Source organism: Muscardinus avellanarius (assembly GCF_963383645.1).
Source record: "Muscardinus avellanarius genome assembly, chromosome: 3".
Taxonomy (NCBI): Eukaryota; Metazoa; Chordata; class Mammalia; order Rodentia; family Gliridae; genus Muscardinus; species Muscardinus avellanarius.
In genome coordinates this window covers 36,655,174-36,679,933 of record NC_137788.1, presented here as the reverse complement: position 1 = coordinate 36,679,933, position 24,760 = coordinate 36,655,174, and the positions used below count along the sequence as shown (strand labels likewise).

Here is a 24,760-nt window from a genome sequence, read left to right as displayed (position 1 = left end):
CTGCATCCCTTCGGTACTCAGCCCCCTCGGCTGTGTGCTCTGTCCAGCAGGCTTTCCTAGCCTGGCATCTCACCACGTGGCTGCCTGGTCTCTTGCTTTCAAGTGTGTAGCTCATTCTCTCTGTTGAAAATGCTTTTCCTGCCTTCCCTCCCACCCTGTGGTGCTGGCCCTGAACCCAAGGGCATTCTTCTTCCAAGCTATATCCCCTGCCCTAATCTTTTTTTTCTTTCTTCTTCCTCCTCCTCCTCCTCTTCTTCTTCCATCATCATCATCATCATCATCATCATCATCATCATCATCATCATCATCATCATCATCATCGCGGTACTAGGGATGGAACCCAAGGGCATTCTACCTCTGAGCTACACCCCTAGGCTATTTTATTCTTTATTTTGAAAGAAGTCTTACTGAGCTATAGAGGGCCTAAATTGCTGAGGCTGTCCACGAACCATGATCCTCTTCTCAGCCTCCCAGATGCAGGGATTACAAGTGTGTGGTCTTTATTTTTTTGAAACAGGGTCTCACTGAGTTGCGAAGGGCTTCGCTAAGTAGGTGAGGCGGTCTGCTAACAGCGATCTTCCGGTCTCCACCTCCCGAATGCTGGGATTACAAGTGTGCACCACCACACCTGGCTTTTTCCTGCCTTTTAAAACTATCACCCTAATAAACACTATGAATCCAGCTTATGTCATCCCGGGAAGCCTTGCCCAGGTTTAGGTGCTGCCTCGGTGTACCCGCAGCACCACTGTGCTGGGCTATTTTTCCTGTGTGGCAACTGATGACTTAGGTATTTCTCTTCCTTACTGGTCCTCGGTCTCTCTGAATCTCTAGAATTTTTTTTTTTTTTTTTTGGTGGTACTGGAGATGGAACCCAAAGGGCCTTCTACCTCTGGGGAGAAACACACACACACCACACACACACTCTCTGTGTATGTGTGTGGTACTGGGGATGGAACCCAGGGGCATTCTACCTCTGAGCTGCAAACATAGCCCTACTTTTTATTCTCTATTTTTGAAACAGGGTCTCACTGAGTTGCAAAGGGCCTCACTAAGTAGCTGAGGCTGGCTGTGAACTGAGATCCTCCTGTCTCAACCTCCCAAATGCTGGGATTACAAACCTGTGCCACCACGCTGGGCTCTGGTCATGGTCTTAATGCTACTGGCTCACCCTACTCCTTAGAGCAGGGGAAGAAGAAATGGTGGAGACGACTGGAGAGGAGGTATGGCTCCTGCAGGTGGAAGCCCAGCACCCCAAGTGCGAGGAGAGGAAAGTGTATGCCGTATCCAGTGCACTGCACGCTGGTGGCTCAGGCCTGGGTTTTGTTGGCTCCATCTTGAGGGCTGATATAGTAGCCATACCAGGAGCCAGCCCTGTCAAAACCACTCAGGACAGCTTCCCTGTCTGCTCAGGAGCAGGGGATCTCCAAAGCCCACACTAGCTTGTACCTTGGAGCCCAGACTCACTGGATCCAGAAACAGCTGAGACAGAGGCCAGGTTTGTAAGAAATCTGATTATTCAAATTTATTACCATCAAGAATTATGCAATGATGCTGTAGTTTTTCTTAACAAATAGAAAACAGACTGTGTACAACAGTGAACTCTACAGCACTAGCATCCACAAGGTAAAAATGAATGTTTCATCCAACATTACCAACCCTGGATTGTTGATCTTGACTTAGCCTAGCTAGACTGGGGAGCTCGGCATCAAGTCCCTTGGCTAAAACAGCTATGCACCCTTCCCCGCCCCCACTTATCTATCTAGATAGTGCTGCCCAGAGGAAGAGGCCCTCTCCCTGCCCCTCAGCAAGCCGAGATAATAAGACTGAGTATAGTACCATTGACAGAAGTCCAGTAGTCTCACACATTGGTTTAGGAGGGCATCTTGAAGGAGTGGAAAGAGCGATTCTCAGGGGCTTTGAAAACAGCTGCAAACCAGGGTGGGAAGTCATCTGGCCCCTGCTGAGGACAGACATGTGCTACCAGGCCCACTGGCCTGGACCTGAAGGGCCAGCCACGCCCCTGCTTGGCCCTGAGGTGAGTGGGGCGTGGCACACCCCACCTGTGCCATGAACTTGGCCACGTGGCCAGACCCACGGTCTACAAACTCCAGCCATCCTGCTACGCTGGGGACAACAGCAAGGCTCTGAGAGCCCCAGGAGGACCCTGGGTGTGTGGAGTCACTCCCTCTTGGGGTGTGAAGCAGAGGTCAGGGGATGACCCTCTTCTTCTCTTGCATTTCTTTTTCCTTCTTTTTTTTTTGTTTTTTTGTTTTTTTTTCGTTTCATTTTAACCTTCGCAAACACAATGGTGATGAGGAATGCCTTGCTAGGCTCCCCCAGACACGTCTGTGGTTGTGGGCTGTGAATGTTAAACACGCACTGGAATAGACTGTGTGTTTCCTATCGCCTCCCTGCCCACCACTGTCTGTGGGGCCTAAAAAAAGGCTCTTAAGGAAAAACAAAACCAAACCTAAAAAAAAAAAGCTGGAACATTTGGCTGGAACAGGATCTTGTCTGAAAGGCTGGTAGAGCAACTCCCAGGTCCGTGACGGAGGCTGGCTCAGGCTGGCCGCCCAGCTCCACGCAAGGAAGGCATCTCTGCCCTTCAGCAGTTGAAGTCTCACAACAAAAGAATCCAAGTGAACTCAAAGAGGGGGAAAAAGAGCCCCACTCCCTAGTGGCCCATTTTGCAGATAGAATTTGCAAAAGGAAAAATCAGAGAGAAGAGGCTAGAATCCCTCAGTCTACCCCACCTAACGTATAAAAAAAGGAGGCTTTGTCCCATCCCCACCCCATGAGAAGCATGAGAAACGCGGAGCTGAACAGAGAGCTTGAAGCGGGCTCCAGCTGGGCCTGTGGACAGCGCGCCTGCCTGCCCGTCGCCCTCTCGCCCAGGGGTATTCTGGGTTCTCTGATTGGTGTGGCAATGTTCCTTAAACGCTGTGATCCCAGTGGGCTGTGCTTTGCCAGCAACAGCATCCGTGCAGGAGGGCTGGACGATGGTTGGTATGGCTCAGAGGAGCTGGGTCCCCTCCGGAGCCCCCTGGTGGGGGCGGCAGAGGAGAGGGGAGCAGTAGTTACGTTGCATAGTGGTCAAAGCTGCCGAGGTACTCCAGGGCCGCACGGTAGCACAGCTGGTACTGGTCCTACCAGGACAAGGGGCTGGTCAGTGTGTGCGGTCAACAGATATCCTAACCACATTGCTGAGGGCACTGAGCTGCAGCCAGTGGGCCATGGAAATGGCCTCCACTGTCCCAGAGCAGGTGCTGACCTAGACAGCTGCTTTAGGCCAACTGTCCAAAGGAGCCTGAGAGCGCCTCTGAAGGCTAACCTCTCTCCCTGGCCTCCCCCCTGCCACCCCCATTGTGTTTATCTGCTCCTAGGCTGTGTACCCATGAGGACTGCTGTGTCTGGCCCCACCCAGAGCCAGCACCACTGGGGCTCAGCTCAGAGCTGCCTCTTGCTCATTTCTCCCCTGCATCGCAGGCAGAACAGGCAATATCACACAGCTGGAGCATGAATGAACACGTGTGCCTCAGCCTAGGGCCGCAGGGAGGGCTGCTGGTACGACTGTGGCCCTGTAAACTGGTCTGCATACCTCTGTCTGCACCATTGCAGGGCGCTGTGTGCGCAGGGTCTTCACGGTCTGGAACATGTCCACCACGCCCTCGTAGCGCATACGCTCCAGGACAATGCTCAGGGTGATGAACACTCCGGTGCGGCCCACACCGGCGCTGCTCAGAGAAGAGCTGTATCAGGGTACTGCTCACCCCAGGCCACGGGTCTGAAAGGCCTTTGGAACCCCCACCCACCTGCAGTGTACTGTGATGGGCCCGTCCTGCCCAAACTGCTCCTTGGTCTTGTGCACCTGCCCGATGAAGTCGATGAAGCCCTCACCCGTCTTGGGCACACCCTGCTCTGGCCAGTCTGTGAACTGAAACTGCCGGATTGTCCTCGACTGCCCATCCTGGGAGAAGCGAGAAGGGAACAGGGTTAAGGTTTATGTCTTAGGCTGCAGCTCCTCTGGGCTAGCTTGGGGGGTACAATAACAGGCATACACCGTGAAGTCATTTCGCACTTTGAGGCCACCCAGGGAGATAGGCTCACGTGCCAAACCTGTGCCCCACCTCAGATTCCTGTAGTTTGGCTTAAGGTATAGGGCAGGCAGCCCCTGCCCCACACACGCTCAAGTGTGACAGCCACACTCTTCTGTCAACACTCACCCGGGCGTCCGTGACCTTGAACTCACGCAGGATATACTGGGGCATGTTGTACTCCGCCATCGGGTCGACAACGAAGTACTGGTAGCGAGCAGAGCGCTCTGCTGGCCAGTACTGGTGGCACTTCTCCTGTGGACAGAGAGCCCAGCCCCTATCATCAGGTGGGGAGGAGGCAGGGAGGGACATCAGGCTTTGGAGGACTCTGGGACGGAACTGGGCGGTGACGGGGAGGGTCTGAGGCTATGCCAACGGAGGCCTGGGGTGTGAGAGGAGGAAGCAAGGGAAGGGGCAGCTCTCCCCTGTGGCTGGCATTGTCCGGGGGTGAGCAGGGCCCTAGGGGAGGGGTGGGCTCACCCTGCCCATCTCCCGAAGTTTGGTGAGCATGACGATGATGGTGGAATTGTGCTCCCACAGCATGCGCCAGAAGTCCTCAGTGCTCTCTGCCAGAGGCCCCTGTGTAGCTATGTAGGCCTTCTGCTGTCTGGTGGACATAAGACTGGACATGCTGGAGCTGCTGCTGCTGCCCCGCCTCCCCTGTATGCCTGGCTCCCTGGGTCCTGCTCGGAGCACTGCTCCTCCAGGAAGCCTTCGCTGGTCTCCTGGGCTGGCCCCGCCATGCTGTCTTCTCCCAACCAGCCAGGCACAGGCCTGGGCACCCTAGAGCACGATGGGGCAGGGACAGCATGCTGACCTATAGCCATCCAGAAAGCTGGCATTGATGTAGTCGGAGCCCTCCACACCGCGGATGGGCTGCAGACACACCCGGGTCAGCTCATAGGGCATGATGTTCACCAGGCGGTTCTTGAACTTGTTGCAGGGCAGGTTGGCGCTGATGAAGCGGGACGTGTGGGCCTTAGAGCTGGCCAGCAGCTGTCAAGAGGAGGGTTTGGTTGGGCCTGACTTCCAGTTGGGGGCTGTCCCATGATCCGGTCAAGGCCCCGTGAGCCATGCAGGCTGCTCGAGCCCTACCTTGAACTCAAGCTCCATGGCAGTCACACTCTCCCCTGGAGGCACCTGGCCTAGCTTCTGGATGTGGGCGTAGAGGTTGCGGGCAGGCACCTCCGTGTGTCCACAGGTGGCAGCCTCCAGCAGGGCCTCATGGATGAAAACATACTGGTCCTCCGTCTGCACCATATAGTTCCTCTGAGATCGCATGCACGTCACGTGCCCGTAGATGTCGACCGTCTTCTCGTGTTTCATCCGTTCCAGCATGGCATCGATAACGATGAAGCAGCCAGTGCGACCCACACCGGCACTGCGGGACAGGGGCTCAGCTCGGGGCACAGGCCCCACCTCCCAGCCCATCCCCGGCGGCGGCGCCGTGCCCTCTCACCTGCAGTGCACCACCATCGGCCCCGCGTCTAATGGGTTGCAGGCCTTGACTCGTCGCAGGAAGGCCAGGATGGGAGTGGGGTACTCGGGGACCCCGTGGTCTGGCCAGGCCATGAACTGGAACTGACGCAGTTCACGCTTCTCACTGGAACCACTCTGGAGGGTAAAGTTGGGAGAGAGGAGGTGACTAGGAGTCTGGCTGCCACAACCTGCCACTCTTGGATGTGATACAGACGCCACATGAGGTATCCTGCAGCACCTTCTCATGACCAAAACTGTCACACCACACTGCGCACCTCCCAGACCCTGGCCCTCCAACACCCAGGCCGGATCCTGCCCCGTCACACTCAGGCTGCTGTCCTTACAGGGTCCAAGTGGAGGACAAGGCGGGCCGGGCCATACCTTGTGAAGTGCAAAGGTGCGCACAGTATATGTGGCCAGCTCCACGGTGTCTAGCAAGGTCACCTGAATGAGGCCGTAGGTCTCAGTGCCACGGGCTGGCCAGTACTGGTCACACTTCACCTGCAGAGGGACAAGCAGGGTAGAGGCAGGGCACAGGTGATGTTGCAAGTGCCCACAGGCCCAGAAGGGCAGAAGCAGAGTGGATGGTTCAACACATCTGGCTATGAGGTTCCCCCAGCCCGAACGCTCAGATCGACTGACCCCTTGGCCAAGCCTCAGCAGTGTCACCACCTTGCCCTCACTGGTGGAATGAGGGCTGTAATTGAAAATTATTTATTCAAGACCAGATCGCACCAGGCACATTTTCTGCCAAATTTACCCATAATGTTTATGCCCCATTTTCAAGCTCTGTAAATTTTATGTTCCAGTCAATGCTTTGCAGTGCAAAAGCAGATAACAGCAGCTCTTTCCACTAATTAACTTAGGAGATGTGTTAATGCCCCAGGAACACTCCGGCATCTGGGGAACATGTGAACACCCTGGGAACACACCAGCAACTGGGAAACATATTAGCATTCCAGAAAACGACAGCACTGGATGAAACATATTAACATCCCAGGAACCCACTAGCATCTGGGGAGCAGGCCATATCCCAGGGATGCCCCGTGCAGGGGCAACATGACAACTGCACATGGGGGTCCCTTGAGGAACTTCTGCCTACAGGGACAAAAGGTGGCCAACGCCCTCTGGTGGCTGGGCTATCCCAGCGGGGCCCTTCAGTCTCACCCGCGACTTCTCCTCCAGCCGTGTCATCATGACCACAGTGGCTGTGCGCTGCTCCCACACCATCCGCCAGAAATCACCCATGGTCTCAGGCAGGGGACCCTGTGTGGCAATGTAGGCATTCTGCTTGCGGTAGCCATCGATGTAGTTGGCGTTGATGTAGTCACTGCCGGGGACACCTACGGGTGGGAGAGCATTAACCCCGGGCCCTTAGCCCAGCCCACCATGCCCCAGTGCACCCGAGCTGCCTGGGTGTCTTTGGTATCACGACACAGCAGCCTGGACGGCCAGGGGATGGCAGGGGCTCCGTCCTCCGCTCACCATCGATGGAGGTGAGGATGACCCGGGAGTGGTCGTAGGCGATGACATTCGCGTAGCGGTTCTTGGGCTTATTCACCTCCAGGTTGGAATTCTCCCATGTGAACTGCTGTCCAGGGTCAATGGACTGTCAGGAAGGGGAAAGGCAGGCACAGTGAAGGATAGCCAAGAGACACCTACCTCCCCTGGGGGACCAGCCTCCCAGGTGCCACCCACAGCCTGCCTCACTCTGAAAGCCTCTTGAGCCCCCTCTCCAAGGCACTGGTGAAGCTGAGCGACACCCAGCCGCAGAGCTGCCAGATCCCCCATCAGGACAGCGATGGACGGAGGACTCCTTTGAACACAACACCAAATCCCCTTGTTTGATAAGAGTGGTCGGGTGGGGCAAGAGAAAGGGGCATACACCCAACTACTGAAATGAGCAGACCCAGGGAAGGAAAAGCCACTGCCTGGGAACTGCAGAGGGCTCTGGACCGCCTGCCCGGCTCCCTCCCACCTTCCTGGCTGTTCTCCATGTGCTCTCCCAAGCCCTCTCCTTATTCCGGAACCTTCCCTGGGTGACTTGTGTTGCTGGAAGGATCCTTATGCCTGTGTCCTGCAGCTGTCCATGGCCTCAGCTGCAGCCCAGTGCTCTCCTGTGAGTACCTGGCAGCCTCCTGGACAAGTCCACCTACAGGTCTCAAAGGTGCTTTGGCCTCACTCTTCTCAAAGCCAAGTTCACCAGCTTCCCTGCAAACCTAGCTCTATGCTGGGATGCCATCTCGGCAATGGCACCATCCAGAATCTGGAAGCCCAGGCTGACACCTGCAAGTCTACCTTCAAAACCTCTCCATGCCCTCCCAGCCGTGGTCCAGGCTCTTCCCTCCTCAGCTCTCTCCAGCTGTTGCCACCACCCTAGGCTAGGCCCTCCCACTTGTCTCTCCCCTCTCCCCTCTTGGCTCTAGTCTGGTCCACTCTCTCCCATAGCCGAAAGGACCTTTTGAAAATGCAGATCTGGATATCAATTTCCCTGTTAAAAGCCTCCCTTGCCTTTGGTCGCCTCAGGTAGCAGTAATGATAACAGCTGAGTCTTAGTGGGCGCTTACGGTGTGTCTGGCCCTGTTGAGAGCATTTGGCATATATTTCCTCATCAAGTTCTCCTATAAGATGGGCTCTCTCAGTATTCTCAATTCACAGATGGCTATATTCCAGAGTTCTAGGCAAGCACGCAGGGTCCTTCAGATTCTGGCCTGACCTTGTTCTTCTACATGGGTCAGTGTCACTGCTGCCAAGAGCCCTGAGTGCAGCGCGACCCTCAGGCTTCCTTGGTGCCACTAGCCTCCCTCTACTCATCTTGGGCTTGTGTACATATGTTTGTACATTGAACCCAGGGGCGCTCTACCTCCACAATATGCTCCCAAGCCCTTTTTTACTTTGAAACGGTCTTTCCAAGGTGCGGAGGATCTCGCTAAGTTACTGAGGCTGGTCTCAAGCCTGTGATTCTCCTGTCTCAGCTTCCCAAGTACTGGGGTTACAGGTGTGCTGTGCCACCACACCCGGCTTCAGTCATGTTTAGTATCAGGACAAATGGAAAGAGCCACATACTCAATGCCGATGACCTGCCTGCATGTGTTTCCCCACTGACGAGGTCCCTGAAGCCATTTGCCTCCGTATACCCAGTATAGGGACAGGCACAGAGAAAGTGCTCAAAGATGAGTGATGAATGGTTAACAAAATGTTAAGGATAAGAGAGGTACAGGGTACTGGCTAAGGGAGGGCCCATGACAGCACTGGGTGACCAGAGAAAACTTCTAGATAGAAAAGGATCTTGTAATGAGAGCTCAGGTGGGAGGACAGGAATGGTTGGCCAGGGGCAGAATGCTCATAGGTTCAGTCCCTACCACCCCCACCCCCAAAGAAAGGGTAGGTAATAGGCATGGGACATGGCACAGATGAGCAAGGGTGGAAGACCAAGAAAGGGCTTCCGAGCCAGATAAAAAGCTGAGGCAGGCAGGGGCTCCAATGTACAAGCCTCAATACCCACAGTGAGGCCATCACAGAGCAGGCCTTGGTGGGTGCTCTTCAGGAAGAGGCAGCACAGGCCCTCTGAGCAGACATGCTCGTCCACCTGTCCACCAAGCTCGCTGCCTCTCTGGCGAGCTGGCCACCCTGGAAATCCACATGACCCATAGCTCTAGAAGGGCAATCCTGGTACGATGTGTCCCCCAAACACACCCGACTGTGGACATCTGAGTGGAAGGGGCCCAAACTGCCTGGTTAGGCGGAGCCAACCCACCCATCATCTGCTGTAGATCACACCTAGAGGCTGTGTCAGGTGCTGGGAGGAAGTGTGGTGGATAAGGAGAGTAAGACATTTCCACCCCCACTCCCTGGAAAAGGCGATCTCTCCTCCGCCTCCTTGTTAGTTGTTGTTGTTTTGTAGTCCTGAGGATTAAACCAGGGGTTTTCTACTTCTGACCTATACCCACAATCCTTTTTATTTTGAAATAGGGCCTTGCTAAGTTACTGTGCCTGGCTTATTACCTCTTTCTAACAAAGCCCCAGCCCAGCAGGGTGGCCTAGGAACACTCAGTCATTCTCTGCCCCCGACGGTGGTTGTGATAGAAGCCCGTGGACACTGCGGTAGGAGGCCCCGGGAGCCAGGGGAGGTGAGCTCAGGGAGCGCTTGTGTGCTCATGTGTGCTTGGGTGAGCGGCTGCTGACAAGACGGGAGCTGGGCTCCCACCCGAGGACAGCCTCCCTGCCCCTCACTGGTACCATTGCCTGGGAGATGCAAGAACACCGGTGTCCCAGGCACCGAGTATGTGGAGAGTGGCCATGAAGGGCAGCCACAGGATTCTGGGCAGGCACAGGATTCTGGGCAGGCCTGGACTGGGACCCTGTCTCGCCACTTGTCAGATGCTTGATTTGGGGGGAGTCACTTTCCTGTCTATGCCCCCCTTCCTCTGGAAGATGGGACGGTGACAGTATCATCTGATAAGGCTATAGGACTGGCTGAGATGATGACACTCAAGCCTTCACTTCTGGCGGTAAGCTCTCAACAGAGGTCAGCCACCGTGGCCATTACAACTGACCTGTGTCGGGAGCCTGTGTCTACCTCTGTTAGCATCTGGCGTGTGTGAGCATCCGTCACAGCCTTCGGAAGCATCTCCTGGGGCGACATGACCACCACAGGGTTCTGCGTGGGGACTAGCAAGGCCAGCACCTGAGGCCAGTTCCCTGCGGAACCTGGCTGCTGCCCTCCCTCCTCTCTTTGCACTATAAGAGCCTGGAATCCCAGCTACTGCTGGGAGCTAGTGTGCACTGGGCCTGGAGCCACACAGGCTGGGGAGGGAGGCTCACCTCATACTCCTGGGAGAATTTGAGGCCGTCGTTGGCTTTGAGGCGCTCAATGTTGTCTGCCAGGTCGGTGATGGGGATGGGCGGGTGGTCTCGCATACCTGGGGAGGCGGGGTACACACAGAAAGAGTTAACGTGAGGCCTGAGCGGGGTGCAGAGACAGCCCTAAGGCATGTATATGCACATGTGAACACGTGTGACCATGGAGCACTTGGCACTGTGGATGGAGACGGCAGCACATGCGGCGGCAGGGATGGCGGAGCACACGGGGGCTGGGAAGTGTGAGGACGGAGAGGGAAGTGTGTGTGCCAGGAGCGCGGGGAAGCATGCCCAGGCGGCACTGTGTGGAGTGGGCCACCGGGGCCCTGCCCAAGAGCAGTGGGAGTCTCCTCCCTCCAGGCTGGGAATGAGGACCAGGTTGGCGGCAGCTGACCGGTGGGAGCTGGGCTCCGCCACACCTGCCTGGGGACAGCCCTCTGGCCCCGCACTGGCGCCAGTCACCACAGGAGACTTGGTGACACTTGTCCTAGGCACTGAGTGTGTGGATGGAGTCATGAAGTACAGAGACAATGGCGGTGACATGGAGGAACACAGAGAGGCAGAGATGAGGAGGAAGATATGGAGACAGAGAGACAGGGAGACAGGAAGCAGAGGCACTCAGAAAAGTGTCCGACTGAGACCATGGAGGGAAGGAGGTGGGCTGAGAGGAGGGGAGGAAGAGAGGTGAGGAGACAAGGCCAGGGCCATGGGGAAGAGGAGAGGAGAGGAGAGAAGAGGGGAAGAGACAGCTGGAAGGGGACAGAACAGAGGAGAGAGGAGAGGCAAATGAGAGACACGACGGGGTGAGAAAGTAGAGGTGTGGAAACAGACACTGAAGCCAAAGTCTCCCCAAACATGGGAACTTTGAAAACTAACTTGAGATATTCGGGCAACTGGGGGCACTGGAACCTGTAGAGAAAACAAACCAAAAAAAATGGGGCGAGAAAAGAGAACCTGTTAACCATTTCTGGTCACAGAGGAGGGGTCAGACACAGTGTAGGGGTGCGTATGAGGAAGGGTGGGGCAGTGAGGGGCCAGGCCTGTGGGATCAGACCCACCACAGGCCCCTTTGACTCTCAGCAACACAGACAGATGCCCTGCCTCCAGAGACCAGTATTCCAGACCCCACGGGCCTGGGCTTTCCACATTCTTTTTGTGTGTGTGCTGGGGATAGAACCCAACGCTTTGCACATGCTAAGGCAGGTGTTCCATCACTGAGCTACACCCCCCAGCCTGTCAGGGTTCTTTCTGTGACTATGTACAAACCAACTCTTGCCTCTTCTGGCATCAAAATTTAGCCTTGAGTAGGGCGTGGTGGCGCATGCTTGTAATCCCACAATTCGGGAGACAGGGACCAGAAGATTGTGGTTAGTGGACAGCCTCAGCTACTTAGCAAGGCCCTTCACAACTCAGTGAGACCCTGTTTCGAAAATAAAAAGACTTGCTGGGCGTGGTGGTGCACTTGTAATCCCCGCACTTGGGAGGTGGAGACAGAAGGATCACACAGATTCGAAGCCAGCCTTGCTGGCTTAAGACACCCTGTTCCCAAATAAAAAAAAATTATATATATATAAATAATAGGTCTGGGAGTGTAGCCTAGAGGTAGACGGGCTTCCATCCCCAGTACTGCAAAAAAAAAAAAAAAAAATATATATATATATATATATATATATCCTTGAGCTGCGTGTGGTGGCACATGCTTGTAATCCCAGTACTTGGGAGGCTGAGACAAAGGTTCTGGACCAGCCTCAGCTACTTAGTGAGGTCCTCTGCAACTTAGTGAGACCCTGTTTCAAAATAAAAAATAAAAATAGGGCTGGGGTGTAGCTCAGAGATAGAATGCCCCTGGGTTCCATCCCCAGTTCCAAAACAACAAATTAACCAACACGGTGGCACATGCTAGTGCTTGGGAGGCTAAGACAGGAGGATCAGAGGTCTGCAGCTAGCCTCAGCAACTTAGTGAGGCCCTCTAGAACGTAGCAAGACCCTGTTTCATAAAATAGGGCTGAGGGTATAGATCAGAGGTAGAAAGCCCCTGGGCTCAATCTCCAATAACACACACGCACACACAAATCAAAACAAAACAAAACAAAAACACTTAGCCAGCCAGGCGTGGTGGCGCACGTTTGTAATCCCAGCATTGGGAGGCTGAGACAGGAGGATCACAGTTCATGGACAACCTCAGCTACTTAGTGAGGCCCTTTGCAACTCTGTGAGACCCTTTTTCAAAATAAAAAATAAGGCTGGGGTGTAGCTCGGAGGTAGAAGGCCCCTGGGTTCCACCCCCGGTACTGCAAACAAAACAAACAAAAGAAAAAACACTTGGGGTTGGGGGTGCACTCAGTACCGACTCCATCCACGTGAGTTCCATATTAGAAACAAAGATAAAAACTTTTCGCAATCCACTCCCTTCTTCCATTTTCTGGGGGAAAAGCACTGAAGACTGAACTCGAGGGTACTTTATCACTGAGCTAGCTACACCCCAACCCTTTTTACTTTTATTTTTATGGTACTGAGGATTGAACCCAGGAGCATTCTATCTCCAAGCTACACCCTCAGCCCAATTTTACTTTTTATTTTGAAACAGGGTCTCACTATGTTGCAGAGGTCCTCACAACTTGTTATAGCTAGCCAGGAACCTGGGATCCTCCTGTCAGCCTCCGGAGTACTGGGATTACAAGCATGTGCCACAATGCCCAGCTAGACCTTTATATGAGAGAGGGTCTCACTAAGTTGCCCAGGCCAGCCTTGAACTTGCAATCCTCCTGCCTCTGCCTCCCAAGTAGCTGGGATTTCAGGAGAGCACCCTTGCACCCAACTTCCTCTCTTCTTCCTGAGTGCCTGCCTACCATCTCTTTCACACACACTGGCCCTTTAAAGGAGTTCCTCCAGGTCCCCACTCACTATCCTAGACCCAAGGAAACACTTCTGCCCTGAGAATGGGCAGCCATTCTTCCTCCCAGGTACCACTGCCAAAGACAATGGCCATGCCCCTGGGTCTGACTACTGTCTGTAAATCACTGTCCACCTCCCCCTGGCCCTTCCCTACTACTCTCATCCATCCTCTCTAGGTATTTCTGGTCACCTCCTGGCTCACTAATCCAATACTGCAGAAACATTCAGGTGCTCATATCTTTTTTTGGCAGTACTAGAGAATGAACAAAAGAGGTTCTACCTCTAAGCTACACCCCAGCCCTATGTTTCAGGTTCTCCTATCCTGACACGTGTGCGCGCGCGCGCGCGCGTGCGCGCACACACACACACACACACACACACACACACACACACACACACACACACACAGTTCCTCCTACCCTTTCCCCTGAACAATGCTCACAGGGGCACTCCACCCAGAGCAGGCTTCTCTGCCCCTAATCCCAATCCCAGTTCTTGGATCCTCACAGAATCAGTCATGCTGGGTTGCAAAAGCTTGCTAGGGCTGCCTGGCACGCTCTCAGGATACCATGCCCTTGAAACTCAGCCACCACAGTGTGAGGAAGCCCAGACCACCAGATACCTGAATGAACCATTCTGTCCAACCAGTCATTCAGTGGCTGGCCTACAAAAGGCCAGAGCGCAATATTTTAGGCTTTGTATCCGTATCCGCTGCGCCTGCTTAAGTCTGCCTTTGAACTACAAATGTACCCAGGAATGAATAGGAGTGGTAGCATCCTAGGAAAACTTATTTACAGAAACAGGTAGTGGGTCGTATCTGGCCACAGGCCAGTTTGCCAAGCCTTGTTTACGTGATTCTAGCTCCCAGGCTTCAAGTCTTCCGGCTGAGGGCCCAGACATTCTGGAATAGAGACACTTCTCCTGCTGTGCCCTGTCTGAATTCCTGACTCACAGAAACTGTGAGAGATAACACATAATTATTGTTGCTTTAAGCCACTAAGTTCTGGGTTAATTTGATATGCAGTAATAACTGGCTCGTACACGAGCCCTCTGTGTGCACGTTTGTTCCGCTGCGTGTATTCATTTCATAGGCATTCAACAAGAACCCACTGCACGCTGAACAAGGAAGGGGTAAACAGGATGCAGTTTCAAACGGTCACTGAGGCAATCCCAACCCTCGGCGAGTAGTGTCACAATGGGAGTGGTGCAGAGTGGCCCTGCCCCCAGCCCCCAGGGGGTGAGGACTGAATTATGTCACCCAGAGGAAGAGGAGTTACATTTCAGGCAGAACAGCTAGACAGCACAAGACAGCTTCTGGGGAGGAGGAGGAGGCACTGATCCTTGAGCTGGGGTTTCTGTTCTTGTTAGTAAACTGGGAGTCAGGCTCCAGGGAGAGGTGTGGGTACCTCATCTCCCTCAAGGGTCTGGTGGGGCATTTCTCATGCTAACATGCCCTACTTCATGTGGAGGGCTGGAGTGTGGGGGCAGAGACTGGTCACCCCGCAGTGGAGATGGGGGCTCTGCGGAATTTCTTAGAGCCCACAGTCAGAGGCCTTGGCTGAGGAAATGCAAGGGTAGTAAGCAGCTTTGCTGCTCCTAAGAGGATCCCAAGTCTGAGCACCTGTCCAGCTGTTAGATATGAAGCTCCTCAGTCACTTCAGTCTGAAGAGAATAAAAGCAACAAAAAAACCGGGAGCATGTGGCTGGGTCCTCTGGTGGAGACCCGTGACCTGCGGGACAGTGCTGGCAGGCCTGCTTAACCCGGGCAGGGGGACAAGGCAGCAGGAGGAGCCACCCTACCTGGGGTCTGGTAGTTGAGCCTCCGCATCTCCACAGGGTCGGAGGAGTGGGCCAGCAGGGAATCCTTCAGCCCAATCGACTGCTCGTCCTTTGATGATGGGGAGTGGGTCCTTTTCCTAAAAAGGCACAGAGAGGTTGTTAAGAAAATGAGGTCTAGGTCAAGACCAGCAGATACCGCAGAGTTCCTTGTCCAGAGCTCTGTTCCCCACCGCCCCACCTCATCCTGGGGTTCTGAGCATGGGGGAACCAGGGGCAGAGCAGCCTTAAGATGAAAGAACACAGGGAGGGGTTGCAGTAGGGAGACAGCAGGAGTGTGGAGTGGACAGAGGGACCAGTGCAGCAAGGGAGGAGGGGTTGCAGAGGCTGGTGGCTCTTTGGACAGAAGGCAGGTCACTGTTGGGCAGTGGCTACTATCCTCAAGACCACCACAGCTAGGGCAGCAGAAGCCACCAGGAATAAACATGCAAATGAGACGTAAAATACACAAACATCACAGGGGACTGGGCCCCAGTTTTCTGGCTCTCAGGGCATCAGGGTAAATGCCCAGAGCAGCTGGGGAGGGACGGGGAAGGGCCCTCTCACTGGCCTCAGCCTTCCTTTCTTATAAGGACAGGGTCAGGGAGAGACTACAGGATCTGGCTGCTGAAAAATTCTCAGGAACCACTTGTGATCTGTGCATGTGTGTTGGGGAGAAAAAACTAGTGCGCACACCTGTATGTGTGCATCAGGACACCATTCTCCATTGCTCACAAGACGGTGTCTACAGGCACTTAGATAACTTCCTGGAGAACTGGGGGCCTGAGGGAAGTTCTGGTGAGCTCTGTGGACTCAGGGAAGCAATGAAGGCTGCATCGTGCACGTGCCCTGGAGGAGGCGCATCCTCTGTGGAGGGTATGAGGTGGAACCAGCAAGAGAGCAACAGGGTCTGCCCTCAGGCCAATGAGAGCTTATCTGGAACCAGAAAGCCTGCTGTGCTGACCCGATGGTCAGCTGCTTAAAGCAGGCGGTTTCTGGTCAGAACACCGTCCCTCCCTGCTGGCCTGAGATGTGCATGGGGATAAGAAGTAGGGGGAGGCGTGTGAAGAGAGAAGGAACGACTCCTACCTTTCTTGTTTACTAGGTCCCGAAAGACAGGCAAGGACAGAAGAAAGGAACGGTCATTGATTCTGCCAAGCGCTCAGCCCTCACATGGCAGGGGGACACTGTGGGACCCTTTGATAGGCACCCGTGTGATGATCACAGGGAGAGTGAGGCACTCCTTGGGGCCCGCCCACTGGTCTGTCTGCTCTGGGATAAAAGACCAAATTCTCTGGGAAGGAGCATGGGTCCAGGCAGGGGCAGGGAGAGACAGCATGTCAGACACACAGACCAGAACATGTCAGTCACTCTCTGACACACTTGTGCTCTGTCCTGTGTGTGCATGTGTGTGTACAGGGGGAGGGCTGGAGGTTCAACACGTGGTGCCACAGGCCCAATACACTAGAACCTGGAGCCTGGGAGTCATGAAGGGGGAGAGGAGTTGCTGGGAGAGCTACAGAGCAGAGAAGGGCCCAACCTCCGCTGGCCCGGGGACTGCATGAGTCCAGAGTGATGAGGTCAAGGTTGGTGGTAGGATCAGATTAGCCAAGCATTCAACTGTTAGACTGAAGAAGTTGGGCTTTATCTTGAAAGCCACCAAAAGGTTTTAAAACGAGAGTGACAAAATTAAATCTCTGAGGGTTGGGGTATAGCTTAGTGGTAGATGCCTGCCTAGCACAGCCAAGGCCCTGGGTTCCATTCCCAGTACTGGAAAAAAAAAAAAAGTCAAATGTCTGGGAAGGCCTGGGGGCTTGGAGGTAGACAGGAGGGACTCCAGGGGCAGGTGGCTGCAACTACCCAAGAGAGAGGACTGAGCACTAAAGACACGGAGGCAGAGGCAGCTGTGAGCGTGGCGGGCACAGTGCATCGCGCTAAACGTCTGCTGTGTGAGTATCTGGGGGTGAGGTCCTGCACCAGGGTCTGCAGCTCTCCAGGCAGAAGCAGGAGAGTGGGGGACCACCCAGAATGGTGGCAGAAGAAAAGGACTTCAGCTAGGGGGCCAGGAAACGGTGGTGTCTAGAAACTGAAGAGGAGATAGACACACTCACAGAAACAGTGACAGATATGCCTGGGGATGCGCATGGAGCAGCTCTGATGCCTGGGCCCCTTCCCTCAGGCTGATATGCACAGAGGCTCCCCCACCAGACAGATACACGTCAGACACAGGTGCACACGCACACAGATGCTGCTGCCTGTCCTGCTGCCCGCTGAGCTGGGGCCGGGCCGAGTGGGGATGGCTCACCTACTCTACATGCTCGGTGCCCAGAGGGCCGGAAAGGCGAGGGGCAGGTGCTGTCCCCGGGACCTGAGGGCAGCACTCACCTCTTGAACAGGAGGATGGCGATGACAATGAGGATGATGAGGATGACCGCCAGGACGGGGCCAGTCACCCACAGCATCTCAGGCTCCTCCTGCTGCTGGGCTGGTGTCACCTGGACCACAATCTCGTCCGAGTAGGGGCTGGAGGCATAGCGCTTCTGTAGCCCAGCAGAGGAAGAGCACAGGCTGTGAGCTCCATGTGGGGCCTCCCACCCCCTGCCTATTAAACCTGAGAAGAGGGCTCTGGGCCTTGGTTACATCAGGCTGACCCTAACGAGCTGACCTGAGGTGGGAAGCAGGATTGATTCCCTAGATCTGGCCTTTGGGGCTTTAGGACCTAGTGTCCTGGGATATCAAGTATAGGTCTTTGGTTTCAGGGGCTGCCCCAGCCCAGCCACCTTGGGGTCCCTGGGCTGAAGTAGATCTGTGGTTTCCTGGTATTTGTGATTATCTTAGTTTTGAGTCAGGCCTGGGGTTTTGGGTGCTGAGAGCCAAGCTGGCTCAGGCAGACCTGGTCCACGGGTTCCTTCAGGGAGGCAAGCACAAAGCACTGGTAACTCAGGTCTGGAGAGAGAGGTCGATTGTAGAAGCCTCGGTAGTTCTTCTTGTCCCCCAGTGTAAAGGTCTCAGGAAGTACGTCCACCTGAGCTGCCACATACGGCTTCAGCCGCTCTGCCTGCCGCCGCCGCCGCCGCTGCTCCCCACCACCCTGCTCAATGGCCTCTAGAAGCTGTCAGAACAGAGCACAGAGTCACAGGGGGCCCGGGAGCACACTGCCTGTGTCTGTGGCCTTGGACATCAGCTCCCTCTGCTAAGACTAAGACTCACCTTCTATGCAAGGGACCCATGCCTGGCCTGCCCACTGCCCTTAGAGAACAATGCCACACATCCCACCAGCTCACAGGAAGAGGCCTTACAAATAATCTCATCCTAACCAGAGGCAGCTTCCACACTGACTATGAGGAGAGGACAAAAGGCTTCACATGTTCCAGGACAGCACAGGCTTAGGGTTCATTACAGCCCCGCTGTGGCCTGCCTGGCTGCAGGACTCTCAAGTCCACAGGGCTTGCTTGGGACTCTACAGTTGCAGACACACTTCACTATTTCTTATCCTAGGGGATCCCCCCCCTCCCCAACAGCTCCTGGGAGTTGCCCTTGGAGACCCTTTCTCTAGGGAAGGAGCAGGCTACCAGCCAGTGCAGCCAGGAATGACTTCAACTGGGATAGGAGATCTGGGAGAGTCCACCAGGGTAACACTCCAGGCAAAGCGGTGACCGTCACACACTGTGAAGGGCTGTCATTAGTGCTGGTCCCCTCCCCAGGTACCTCATCCAGCTCCAGTTCCTCAGGTGTGTTCCATCTTGGTGTCAGCATGTTCCCGCCTACACGGTCGATAGGCACCACCACGATGTAGAACCACCTGGGTGGGCAGAGCAGGAATCAGGACTGCCATTGCCAGCGCCCTGCAGCTTCGCCCGACCCTGCCCCCGCCTCATCTGCACACCTGACCAGAGAAGGGTCCTGCACATGGGGCATGGAGAGGGCAAAGCGGCCATCCTCTATGTAGGCAGAGGCAGGCAGCGGCTTATGCGGCAGGAGGTCGGGGGCGGTGCGAATGGACACAAGGTGCTGCAGGCCCCCCGCGCTGCTGCCACGGTTCATCAGCACAAACGAGTACTCAGTGTTGGGCTGCAGGTCTGCGATCAGCTTCCGCATCGAGTGCCCGTCCACCTCCACACTCTGCCCGTTGTACAGAATCTGCAGGGGACCAGAGGGGAGGGTGGCAGTGCCTCTGGGTGACGTCCCCGCCACGGGCCTGTGACTGGGATGACTGTGCACAGCAGGCCTATGTGTGTGGCAGTCAGGGCTGGCTGTGCCTTCACCCACCTTGAAGGGTACGGCTGACTTGTAGGAGTCAGGGACCTCCCAGCTGAGCAGCACAGATGTCTTCAATGCAGCAGCCACCCGGAAATTCTTGGCAAACACTGTGGAGGCACAAGGATGGACGTCAGCCCTGGCTAGATGGGGTGGGGTGGATGAGATACTGATCAGGAAAGAGGAGGTTTAGGAATGACTGCAGAGAACAAGCACCCCAACTCCCAGCTAGCTTCAAATTGTACAGTCCAACTCTCAGCCCAAGCTCTCCCACAGCGAGTCCTGAACAGGGCAGCGGATGCCATGGCACCGTGGCCAGGATGTCCAGAAGAGCGCAGGTAGAGCTTGAGCTCACGGGCACCAGGTCAGGGTGGCCAGAGGTCAGTGGGCTGTGGTCATGAGAAGCACACGGCCACACACCAAGGCAGGGTGCAGCATGTTCACGAGAGGCCACTGGGTCGTGGCCCCAAGGTAGATTAGTGCCACGTACCGAAGATCAGGAGGGCGCACCCAAGAGAATGGTGATGCAATCAAGAGAGATCAGTGGGTCAAAGTCATGAGACTGAAAGGTCACGCAGCAGAGGTCAGTAGGTCAAGGAAGCAGAGGTCAGGGGCCACACACCTAAAGACACGGTGCCCAACGTTCGCTAGAGGTTAGTGGTCATAGTCATGAGAGATTGAGGGGTCACACGGCAGAGGCTGGTGGACCGGCTGCCAGAGGTCAGTGAGTCAGAGAGAGCAGAGGTCCCCGGGCGCAGCCACACTTGGGCAGGCGCTGCCATGCCCACAGCACACACCTTGCTCCACAGGCATGGTCCGGGACTGGATACTGGGGCTGAGTGGGCCGGCGCCTTTGCTGGTATGTGCGCGGACCTTGATGTCGTAAGTGGTGTCCGACTTGAGGCCGGAGAGTGTAAGCTGGGTGTCAGCAGTGGTGTTCTGCAGCTCTTGCTGGCTGTTGATGTCACGGTACACGACGGTGTAGTTGGTGATACGCCCATTCCGCTCTGCTAGCACTGGTGGGTCCCAGGCCAATTCTGTGGTGGACGTGGTCAGTCCTGTGACTTGCAAGTTTTGGGGGAAGCCGCTGGGCACATCCTCAGGGGTCGTGATCTCCTTCTCAAACTCCTCGCCTGGACCAGCGCGGTTCTTAGCAGCCAGCCGAAAGATGTAGGTGGCCCCCTTGTGCAGACCGGTGACGGTGAAGTGCTGGTCATCCTTGCCAAAATCTATGGTGTTGGGCCGTGCCTCATCGGCCCGGCAGTACTGCAACCGGTAGCCCAGCAGCTCGCCAGGCAGCTCCTTGGGTGGGTGCCACTGAAGCAGTGCCGTGTTCATGGCCGTGGTGCTGACCATCATGGTGGGCCGGCCTGGGACTGAACAACCACGAACTGGGCTCTGGTGCTGCCCTCTGCACTGCCCACCCTCAGTTCTGCGCCTGACCCCCACTCACCTGCCCCTGTCGTGGTAACGATTTTGGGCTTGCTCCGGGCACCATCCCCTTTGGTGGTGTAGGCAGCAACAGTGACGGAATAGGTGGTCTCTGGGGTGAGGCCACTGATGGTGGTTTCCTGGGGGAGGAGAGGAGGAGCCGTTCCCATCACTGAGTACAGGAGGAGGCCAGGCTGCCAGCCACCTCAGGACCTGGCCCACAGGAAGCCCCCAGGCACACAGGCCAGGGAAGTCTTGGGAGGTAGGGCTGTGTAATACTAGACTCTGCTGGAGGCAGGGCAGCCAGGTGGGATACAGCTGGGCAGGGGACCCACCCATCCCAGGAGCTTCAGGCCTGGGGCAGACAGTTCATTCTTCCTTTTAGGCAAGAACAAAGGCCCACACTGTTTCCTTCACTCTACTGTGCTGCAAATGACACCTCCTGGGTCCCTGCACACATGTACACGGGCTTTGCACGCACCCAGCACCTTAATGGCTCTTGGTGCACACACATACACTACAGATCCTCCTGCATAAGCAGGCGCAGGGCTACTTGTGGATACTCATAATACACACACACACACACACACACACACACACACACACACACACACGATAGAGGAATGGGATGGGTAGAGGAATGGGATGGGATTAGGCACTACCCTACAGGTAAGGACCAGAGATAACCTCATCCAGATCATACTGACTCTGATCACCCATGTCCTGTGCTTGCTTTGGCAGTACTTATACTAAACAAACAAAACCCCAAACAAACAAAAAAATAGACCAATGAACATCCACGCCATGAAATACCTCCTGAGATGGGAGTGAGATGGCAAAAGGAGGAAGTCAAGGAACCCCACACCTGGGGAACTCACTTCTGGTCTGTTCCCACAGATGCCCGAGACGTCAGCCAGAGCACATCCTCCTATTTCAGGCAGATCCCACCCATACACCCATCTCCAGCAAAGGCATCATTTCTGGACATGCGGAGAAACCCACAGGGACCAAGCCACGCCACACACAGAGAAGAGTGGAAAAGGGAGGGGAGGGGACCACCGTGCAGTGGGGGCAGGGCTGTCACCACCAACCCTGGCATCCCTCCAGCTCTACGCCTTGGGGGAGGTCACTGCAGCTGCCACAACCCCCCACAGGCTCCTCCTGCCCCAGCTGGAGGGGGTCCCAGGGCTGAGGCTCCAGCAGCACCAACGCTGGACCGGGATCCCTAGACTCCTCTCCCAGCCTGGGCCCTGAACAGGTGATTTTTCACTCCAGGGATCAATAAGGCCTAATGATCAGGATTGGATTTAACTCCATCCCTGTCTGGCCGGGGCAGGGGCCAGGCCCTGGTCGATCATGAACATTGGCTTCAAATTGCTGCTCGACAGGCGAGAAGTAAGGATTAGAGGAAACGCCAATCGCTGCTCAGCTTGGCGCTCAAGTCTAAACGCCAATTTTCTCCAGATGTGGCTGGTGCCCTGTGGATCTTGGCAACACAGGCTGGGAGGAGAAGGGAGAGGGGGAGGGTCCCACGAGCCCAGCCTGACCCAGTCTTGCCCACGCTTGCACACCTGTTACTTACATAGTCCTCGGACTCCTCTGGCCGCCACTGACCGCGCGAGAGGGAGAGAAAGGGAGACAGGATGGTGAAGGAGGACAGATGGAGGACTCGGGCCTCTGATGTGCCCACCGGGGAAGCATATAAAGATTCAAGCCCCTGCCTCGCTGAACACCACGTAACAGGGCCGAGGAGGCCAGATAGCCGAATGGAGGGTAAACTGAACTCAAGGATCAGAGAGCTTCAGATGGAGGTGCTCTGCAGGAGTGGCTACCAGATGTGGGATGGGTTCTGGAGCAGGTAGAGTGAAAGGAAGACACTCATGGGTGAGCAGGGTGCACACACACTTGGCTTGCAGGTGACAGTGCCATCATATGCTTGTGCTGGTATGATTAGTCAGCATCTCTTTCCACTCTCAAAAGTATCCCAATTGAAACAACTAACTAGTCACCCAGGCATGAAGAGTGTCCCAGAACATGTCACACCACGGCTGGGATGGGCCATAGGAAGAGAGGCAGGCTGGCCAGCAAGATCATTTGTGTGTGTGTGGCACTGGGGATTGAACCCAGGGACGTTCTACCTCTGAGATACACCCACAGCCCTATTTTATTTTTATTCTGAAACAGGATCTTGCTAGATTGATAAGTGACTCACTACTTGCTGAGGTTGTCCTCAAACCTGCAATCCTCCTGCCTCAGCCTCCCAAGTAGTGGGATTACAGGTGTGCACCACAATGCCCTGCATCCAGCTCAGAGGCTAGGCCTTGCCCCCTAGACATGGGATCCCTAGACACCACTGCTCCCTCCCGGGAGGGACAAGGCTGGAAGGCCAGCCTTGTCCCTTTCAGGTCTGGCAGTGTTGCTATTTCTTGGTATATTCTTTAGATCACTGGTGTACCAGAGGAGGTGGGTGGGGTAGGGACTAAGGCCTCTATTCCAAGGCTCTGAGGCTCTGGAAGGCTAGGGCCTGGTGAGTTAAGTAGAGCATGAGACGATGGTCCATGGTATCTCCAGACTAGAGCTGCTATGGGGTCCTCTCAGAGGACCTGAGGACTCTCAGAGCTAGCCTGGCCTTTGTCCACGACCCCACTGGAATGGCTTTGGTCTGCCTGCGCTGGCAAGCTCTGTGGCCAAGTCCTTGGAACGCAGTATGAGAAGGCACTAAATAGGTCCCTATGGACACGGCAACTCTGCAGGGTGGAGCTGGGCCTAAATCTGTTTGATCACCCTGCTTGGGGGTGATGTGAGCAGTTTGGCCAGGCCTAGGCATGGGTTTCCCACATACCTCTCACGTGTGTCAGAGAAAGAGAGAGAGGGGAGGGAGGGAGAAGGCAAAGATAGAGAGGCCCAAACAACTTGGAGGAAGAGGCGAGGAAGAAATTGGAAGAGTGGCAGGGGAGGTGGGAAGGAGAGGGGAAAGAGAAGAGGCTGAGCTAGACAAAACCAGCAGTGTGGAGGAAAAAGAGAGACCCTGGGGAAGGGACAAAAGGAGACAGGGAGATGGAGTCACACCTTCAGAAATAGCAACAAGCCTGGGGCTGGGGATGTTGCTCAGCGGTAAAGCACTTGCCTATCATTCTCAAGGCCCTGGGTTTGACTCTCAGCACAAGAAAAGGAATTTTTAAGAAAGACAAAAAGAAACAGGAATACACCTGACAGTTAGTGCAGTGCCAACGTAGGAGATGGGTCTGGCTACATACTTAGGGGTGGCAGGTACTGACGACATGGGACTCTGAACTGATGGGGGCTTGGCTGAACAGATGGTGCTCTTGGGTGGACAATGAAAGGCTGTGGTGTCCTTGCCAGGGAAGTGTGGGGACAGCTGGGCCCTGTGGCCAGGCTGGGGACCAGGCCCCATCTGCTCTCCCACTGCCGTGGAGCAAAATGACCCAATCCCTGGGAGGCTGCGAGGCAGGCCCTGTCTTCAGTGGCCTCCCGAGAGTCCAGGCTTGGGTGTACTACCCCTCAAGCACACAAGGCTAAGAAAGCAGTGTCCCTGATTTTTGGCCCAGCTTCCTAGGGAAGTCCTTGGGACCAAAAAGGGGCATTGGAAGTGTCTTTCCTGGAACCCTACTGGTGGTAGCTGTGGCACTGGCCCCTAGGATGGGAGGTGGAAGGAGCCCATTCTCAAGATGTTTCTGGGTGGGTGTGTCTGCTGAGACTCCATGGGGAGCTCTCAACCTGCCCCAGGAACGCAGGCGGGTACAGACACCCACCTTCCCCAGACTCCACCCCACCCTGGTCTCTCTTCACAGGGCAGGCTGAGAGGAAGAGGGTACCCTCTGGGCAGAAAAGAATTTTGCTTCTGAGAAATAAACCCAGCTGGAGGAGTAAAGGCTCCAGTTTGTCTGTGAGGGTGAGCCCACCCCTCA

At 55.3% G+C, this 24,760-nt stretch overlaps 1 protein-coding gene across 1 annotated transcript in view; it reads right to left on the bottom strand.

The window, feature by feature from the left end:
- Positions 1–3,077: 3,077 nt before the first annotated feature.
- PTPRF (protein tyrosine phosphatase receptor type F) overlaps positions 3,078–24,760 on the bottom strand; it is a gene marked incomplete at its 3' end in the record, with an annotated part of 74,294 nt that continues 52,611 nt past the window's right edge. The window contains exons 12-33 of the mRNA XM_080691733.1: positions 22,414–22,440; positions 20,854–20,971; positions 20,198–20,776; positions 19,413–19,510; positions 19,030–19,283; positions 18,852–18,945; positions 18,037–18,255; positions 17,529–17,683; positions 15,129–15,244; positions 11,310–11,342; positions 10,398–10,495; positions 7,059–7,182; positions 6,741–6,916; positions 5,955–6,074; positions 5,554–5,708; positions 5,190–5,475; positions 4,912–5,090; positions 4,575–4,701; positions 4,224–4,349; positions 3,813–3,967; positions 3,599–3,734; positions 3,078–3,146 (exon numbers count right to left, since the gene is read on the bottom strand). Coding sequence (XP_080547859.1) covers positions 3,078–3,146; positions 3,599–3,734; positions 3,813–3,967; positions 4,224–4,349; positions 4,575–4,701; positions 4,912–5,090; positions 5,190–5,475; positions 5,554–5,708; positions 5,955–6,074; positions 6,741–6,916; positions 7,059–7,182; positions 10,398–10,495; positions 11,310–11,342; positions 15,129–15,244; positions 17,529–17,683; positions 18,037–18,255; positions 18,852–18,945; positions 19,030–19,283; positions 19,413–19,510; positions 20,198–20,776; positions 20,854–20,971; positions 22,414–22,440 — 3,444 coding nt within the window. The remainder of the gene's footprint in view (positions 3,147–3,598; positions 3,735–3,812; positions 3,968–4,223; positions 4,350–4,574; positions 4,702–4,911; positions 5,091–5,189; positions 5,476–5,553; positions 5,709–5,954; positions 6,075–6,740; positions 6,917–7,058; positions 7,183–10,397; positions 10,496–11,309; positions 11,343–15,128; positions 15,245–17,528; positions 17,684–18,036; positions 18,256–18,851; positions 18,946–19,029; positions 19,284–19,412; positions 19,511–20,197; positions 20,777–20,853; positions 20,972–22,413; positions 22,441–24,760) is intronic.